This window comes from Geospiza fortis, unplaced genomic scaffold (assembly GCF_000277835.1).
Source record: "Geospiza fortis unplaced genomic scaffold, GeoFor_1.0 scaffold333, whole genome shotgun sequence".
NCBI lineage: Eukaryota > Metazoa > Chordata > Aves > Passeriformes > Thraupidae > Geospiza > Geospiza fortis.
The window spans coordinates 2,173,439-2,180,369 of NW_005054347.1; the positions used below are offsets into that span (position 1 = coordinate 2,173,439).

The window sequence follows — 6,931 nt, forward strand, 5'->3', positions numbered from 1 at the left end:
GGGGAAAATGACTCTGCTGTGCATATGCATTGCAGATAACATTCTTTTCCTACAACTGCCCCTCAGGCCCAACTGAATTCTGACAGAATTTTAACTGTTACTACTGTGGTCATTTCCCATTATTCTAATCTTGTTGCTTGTATTTATGTAACTTTTTAGTCCAATGCTGAAAGGCCCTATTGAGTTGGAACATTGCAAGCTGATCTAATCTAAGATCTGTTGCTGGCATCCTTGGGTTGCATGCTTTGCTCATATTGAGCTGGTAGATATTTAATTTACGTTTTTCCTCTATTGCATTACTTTACTTTTATGAATTATTGTCTTGTCATAAACTAAAACTGGTAGCTGCCTGCTTCTGTTCAGTCAGAAAACAGCAAATGGCACAACTATTATATGATAAGCTGTTAGCTAGCCCTTGGTGTGTGGTAAAACCTAGTACCAACCAATAATGTCTAGTTTCCTGTCCACAGAAATGCATCTTCTGCAAGAAAAGGAGAAAGAGAATTGCAGGTTGCTGTGTACAGTGTTCACATGGTCGGTGTCCCACATCCTTTCATGTCAGCTGTGCCCAAGCAGCAGGAGTCATGATGCAGCCTGATGACTGGCCATTTGTTGTCTTCATTACCTGCTTCAGGCATAAGACTCCATCTCAGGCTGAGGTGTGTAGGTGTGTTATTCCCAAGATTTGAACTGCAGTGTCTTGGAGGCACTGAGAAGTTTTTGATTGTGTGATTATTTTGAAACTTCATTGAAGGCTTGGCTGTCTCACAGTAGATAATGTAATCTAACAGTGTTTGTCTTGGATTCTGGTCTCAACCTTCTGCTACTCTGATCTTAGTCAGGTGCTTTATTGTACTTCGGTTTGCAGACCAGAAGGACTGGAAGCATCACATCCCTCCTGTGGCTGTTGTAATGAGAAACACTAGTGAGATACATGCTGTGATTCTTAGTATGCAGGAGTTAGTGCTGGTACTCCAGCAGTCTGCATGAGTCGTCACAGAATTTCACATTTAAGTGATTGAGTAGTTTCTAAAGTTGCCATGCAGCCTTTTTAACCAAAACCACAACAATCTATTAGAGAATGTTTTCTGTAAGGGCTTCCATTGCTCTGAAGAATGAGAACCTAATTTACTAAGTAAATTAAGGACAGTAGCACATAACAGATAAGACTTCAGGTATTCAACATTCTGGAGGCAGAACTTCTCTAAAAATGTTGCTGATGATGGCTGAAGTAGAGTAGCTCACCTGAACTAAAATGTTTTGCTTTGTTGTCTGCCAGCACTGCAGCCATAGTCTTCAATACGTTTGTTATTGAATCATTGTATAAGAAGTGATTTTTTTTGTCTTCTCAGCGAGCTAAGGCTGCACTCCAGGATCTGTCCCCTGGACAGATAGTCATCAGTAAGCACAAGAATGGTCGCTTCTATCAATGTGAAGTGGTCAGCCTTGCAAAGGAGACTTTCTACGAGGTCAACTTTGATGATGGCTCCTTCAGCGATAACCTGTACCCAGAGGACATTGTGGTATGTTGTGGTATAGGACAATGATATGAGTCAGTTCTTGCTGCTGTAGAGCAGACACATCAGGGGATCTGGTAATTGTTCCCTGGCTCCTGTAGTGGCTGAGCTGTGCTGCAGGATGGCCTTAGGGGTGTTACCTGGGAGTGACTTAATTGAGGCCATATGGGGACAGATATAACAGGGAGTGCTGCTAATCTCTGGCTGCTTAGCAATGGTAGGCCTGAAGGAAAACTTGCTGATACCTGCATGCCATCCCCACATCAAATACTTTGAAGTTACCACTGCTGGGATTTAAATGCAGATGACTAAATGGATGTCTCTCAGCATAGTTCTCCATCTCCTAAAACGAAGAATTGTTGGGGTGGTGTGCTGTGTGACCCCTTGGTAGTTTGCTGAATCTTCACATAAAGAAGCTGCTTACCTTCCTTGTCTCTCCCATCTTCCCTCTTCATTCTAGAGTCGAGATTGTCTTCAGTTAGGTCCCCCTGCTGAAGGGGAAGTCGTGCAGGTGAGATGGACAGATGGACAAGTTTATGGAGCAAAGTTTGTCGCATCACACGCTATCCAGATGTACCAGGTATAAAATTGATGTCTAAAAACTCATCACTCAGAACAAGCCAATCATGTTAACAGGGTTGCTGTAGGGGTGTCATGCTTAAACACTCCAGGGTAACTTATTCTCACTGTGTTAGCAATGACAGATGCTGGCAACAGTTGCTGGAAGTGATTGCTTGCAGCTGTATGTACCTCTGGCTACCTACTTGAAAGTGTCCACTCCTGAAAACTACTGGTCTGCAATTCTTCATCAGACTCTTTCTGTGATTTAAACTACTTAAAATAAGTTTATTTTGCTTTTTCTTTTGGTGAGAGTGCACCATGCCTTTCAGGCTTCCCAAGGGATGAATACTCAGGCTGTATTAAAGTGAACAGGCAGACTGTCTTGTCAGGTGTTAAAAGAATATCCCAAAACTTGCTGGACTATTACTGTCGTGAGATTATTGAGGTTGTGATTCAAGTCTGTTGGTTGCAGTGTGCATAGCTGCGTATGTATCTTATAAATTTCAAGTGGTAGAAGATTATTTCACAAGAGAGCTCTGTGGAGAGAAGGCAACTTCTAGGGAGCTGTGGCAGGGTTCTAATTTGAGACTTCTGACAGAACAAATTCTGGTTCTCTTCTAGGTGGAATTTGAAGATGGTTCACAGCTGATGGTGAAAAGGGATGATGTATACACTCTTGAAGAGGAGCTTCCTAAGAGAGTGAAGTCAAGGCTGGTAGGTAAACAGGGTGCAAATTCTACTAAAGAAGTAGAATTTGTTTTTATTTGTGTTTGAACAGCAACCTGAGCATGTGGCAGCAGCAAAATACAATCTGGTACTCTCCTTAATCATTGCAAAGCTCAGTAGTTGATCAGGCTACAAAAACAAAGTTCCATCTCACTCTGGAGAGATTTTCTGCTTCTGCAGGGGTGTGGGTTTGTATCAGAGTCACAGATTGAGAGAGCATGCCTTTTCATACTTGTATTCATAAGTTCCATTATCTACTTCCATTTCAAAGAATGGCCAAGCTCCTTCACTTACCCTCTGTTCTGAGAAGTTCCTAGTAGGGTTGCATCAAAAGAGCTGCCTGTTTCTGTTTCTTGACACTGTAAAATAATTCAGGTGGGAAGGGACCTCGGTAAGTCTCCAGACACCTGTTCCAAATGGGTAATTTTCAGAAAGGATTGTTCAGGGGTGTCTCCAATTAAGTTTTGATTATCAGTAAGGGTGGAGATCCCACACTCTGTTTTACCCCACTGCTTTACACTTCCCACTACAAAAGTTGTAGTTACACACAGCACACTGGGGTGTCATGCTTTACAGCACAAACATGCACACCCTGATGCAGATCTGTTGGCAGGCATACATAGAGGCTTAAGAAAGAATGTATTATAGCTGAATTCTGTGACCAGGTGTTTAAACATGCCTGCTCCATAAAGCAGAAATTGTACTAGATTGTTTGAAATTTGGAACAGCTGACTCTGTTTTTTACTCTGAGAAGTGATTGTGAATTTAAATTAAGTGCTCTGTTACACTTGAGACTTGAGTTTCTTTAGGTCTCTAATTACAGTTCACTTAAACCTATCCCCTATGCCCCTTAAACCTATTTTCTTAAATATTTTTCTTTTTGTGTTTAGTCAGTTTTTGAAGAAAGCGGAATGTTCCCATGTGTCTTGGCTTGGAGGATGTGGAGACAGGGATTTAATCTGTGCTCTAGTGACTAATTCTGTCTTTTTCTCTTAGTCAATTGCTTCAGATATGCGCTTCACAGAGATCTTTGAAGAGAAGGAGGTCAGTCAAGAAAGGAAGAGACAAAGAGTGATCAATTCACGCTACCGTGAAGATTATATCGAACCTGCCTTGTACCGGGCCATCATGGAGTAAACACTGCCTGTGGCAGAGGAAGAAGATGCCCACCTTCCCCAAGGATTTAAACGTTCCAGTACAACAGGCCATATTTGGATGCTTTGAATCCAGGGTTACTTCTGGGGTTTTGTTCTTTTATATTTTAAGGAAGCTAAAAGGCTGATGCTCTGCAGTAGCTGTAAGGCAGCTGTTGTATAGTGAAAGAGATCCCATTTGCTGAAGCTGATGCCTGCAGACTGCTGGTCTGAAGATGGGTCCTTACCAAATAAGCCAGCTTGGGGATGTTGCCTTCATCTTGTTGAGCAGTCTTGCTTTTTATTTAGAGAAAATTTGACAGGTGGCAAACTCTTTGGGGAGTTGTTGCCAGGAATCCTGGCAGCTGCAGAATAGTGTGGTCTATTGTTTTAACTGAATAATGTTCCTGAATTTAGGAGTCTCCCTGGTCACCACACCTGGGCTTGAGCAGGCAGTATTACTGGTGCTGGAAATGGAACCTCTTTTATATTTATATCCATTTTTTTTGTCTCAAGCAGCTTCAGTCTCTTGTTTCTCAGCACCTCCTTTCTGAGGTTGAGCTGTAGGATGTTCAAATCCGAACAGACTGGAGGTGCTTGTGTGAACAGGTGAAATGTGAAATTGAATCCTGTAGGACAAATTATTTAACCTTCCATTTAATATTTTTGTTCTGATAGTGCTTTTGACTTACTTAATCATAAGTTTAATTGTTAATAGTATGTGCCTCAGAACCAGTGAAATCTCTCTGGAGCCTTGTGAAGTGCAGCCTTCTAATAAGAATAGGTGTTCAGCTCCCAATAGACATTCAGCTCCCAAAGAGTTTGTTTTGAGTTTCTCTAAGGCAATATGACTATAAAGGGACAGTCCTAACTCTCCCTTCTTGAGATCCAAGCATCACAGTGTTGGGGATGACAGGGCAGCGGTCTCAGAAGCAGTGCTGCTCTGGGGCAGCACTGTCTATCATGTGTCTACGGGCTTTTGCTTGCAGCAGCTAATACTGGGTCTGAGACAGGTGAAGTATGCACTGAGCTGTGTGTTCTAACTGAAAGGCTGTGCAGTGCTCTTCTGAAGCAGGAGTGCTGCCGTGTTGCTGTCTGGCAAAGATTACTGTAGCATTTTTATAGAGTATTAGGACACATCTCAGTTGTGGTGGAGAGAATTTGCTACCCCAGCCATAGGAAGCTGAGTTGAACTGGGTAGTAGGCGTACCTGGAAGATGTGCCAACTTGCTCCTAATAATTTAAGCATTAACACACCACAGTAGGAGCAGTGTAAATACACATTCCTTTCCCGTTCTGTAGGAAAGGGATTTTAGGCTGTGGAGCAGATTGGCCACCTTCTTTTTGCATGGAATGATGGGGTGGATTTTCCTACTGGAGAAAATCATGATTGTGTGTTCTCCAGAAACTGTTCAAGAGGAGAATTTTCTAATGAAACAGACCTTATGCATCCCTGCTTCTATAGGGACATGGCAATGTGTCTGCAAAGTCTGGATTTGTAACTTTTTTCCTTTTGTTACATAGGAACGCTATAAACCAAACCCTTCTGAAACCCCGGTGCATCAATTTGTGATTAGCAATAAAATGTAGTATTGAGTAGTGATACAACTCTTGATCAGAAAAGAAATAAACTGCAACTTTTATACAGAAAATCTTTAGCCCTACGTTTTTATAGGGTCAGGAGGATAAGTAGCAAAGATTTGCACAGTTTTGCATAGAGGTAATCTGTCCTATTTTTGTGGTGGAATACCTTGTTCATCAGTATTGGAAGGCCTAAACAGATTCTGAAAGGAGATAATGTTTTTGTGGTTTTTTGGGGTTTTTTGGGGGTTTTTTTTGTTTGGTTTTTCTGGGGGCGTTTTTTTGTGGTTTTTGGTTTGTTTTGTTTTTTTTTCCTTTTACCATGTCCAAAACTCCTGGTCTCAGGGTACAAAATGACTTTCTGATGAATGGGATAGTTGGCTTGATAAAACCAGGATCTATTAAGACCTGAGTCTGGTAGCTGCAGTTAATCTGGTCCAGGCAATAGGAATGAAACTGCACTTTGACATCTGAGCTTGTATGTAAGCCTCTGAAGTGATGTGCTGTGAGCAAATGTGAAGAGCTGGCAGGGCCTTAACAAACTTGCCTCTGTTCTGTCAGAGTTAATTTGGTATTCACTTCTCATAGGATGAACACTACCTGTGTGTAACTGAAAAATACACTCCTTGTCTCAATCTGCCACTCTCCCTCCAGAGAAAAGGTGCCTGCATTCAGTCTTTGTCCCCAAACTGCTGTAGAACTTAAATGCACCTTTTAGGTGCCAGATGCTATACTACCTGTGCTGCCTACACCTGGCTCAACAGCTTCATCCTAAAATGATGACCTAGTAGGAAACAGCTGGATTTGTTTGGTGTGGTATTCTTGGGGTTGGTTCCTTGGAGCTGCTCTGGGGAGGGCCAAGAGCTGGATTTTATTAATTTTTGTGTGTCCTTTCCAACTCAGGATATTCTGTGGTTCACCTACAGCAGGTTTTGCCACTCACCTCTGACAGTATTCAGTGACTTTCAGGAGCTTCTATGCATAGTATTTGTTCTGGAACAGGAGCTTTGTTATCTGTTTCTGGCACATTTTCTGCAGGTGCCAGATTTGCTCTTGCTGGCAGTTGCACAGTTGACTGCACTGTGTTGGGAAGTGCTGCCATCCTGCACTCTGAGACAAAGGGCCTTCCCAATTTTCCTGTCAGTTCTTGTGCTGCATCATTCACATGTGAGCACATTGTTAACTGCTGCAGGGACTAAACTGTGCTTTAGGCTTCTCTCTGAACTTAAGATCAGTGATCCTGTGTTTGAGGGGTCTTTATTATCTGACTTTGCAAAAGCAATTTGGTTTATGGCTTGAAGCATAACAGATAACAGTAAAAGTTCTGTACAGAGCAGTTGTCTCAAAAGTACATAGGCTTTCCATTACCAAGACTTCTATCATGTCTGATAATTTTCTTCAGTGGTTTTGGCT

At 42.1% G+C, this 6,931-nt stretch overlaps 1 protein-coding gene across 1 annotated transcript in view; it reads left to right on the top strand.

The window, feature by feature from the left end:
- KDM4A (lysine demethylase 4A) overlaps positions 1–5,589 on the top strand; it is a 21,964-nt gene extending 16,375 nt beyond the window's left edge. The window contains exons 16-20 of the mRNA XM_014307890.2: positions 471–659; positions 1,353–1,523; positions 1,978–2,097; positions 2,700–2,792; positions 3,801–5,589. Coding sequence (XP_014163365.1) covers positions 471–659; positions 1,353–1,523; positions 1,978–2,097; positions 2,700–2,792; positions 3,801–3,941 — 714 coding nt within the window. The 3' untranslated portion in view covers positions 3,942–5,589. The remainder of the gene's footprint in view (positions 1–470; positions 660–1,352; positions 1,524–1,977; positions 2,098–2,699; positions 2,793–3,800) is intronic.
- Positions 5,590–6,931: the final 1,342 nt, after the last annotated feature.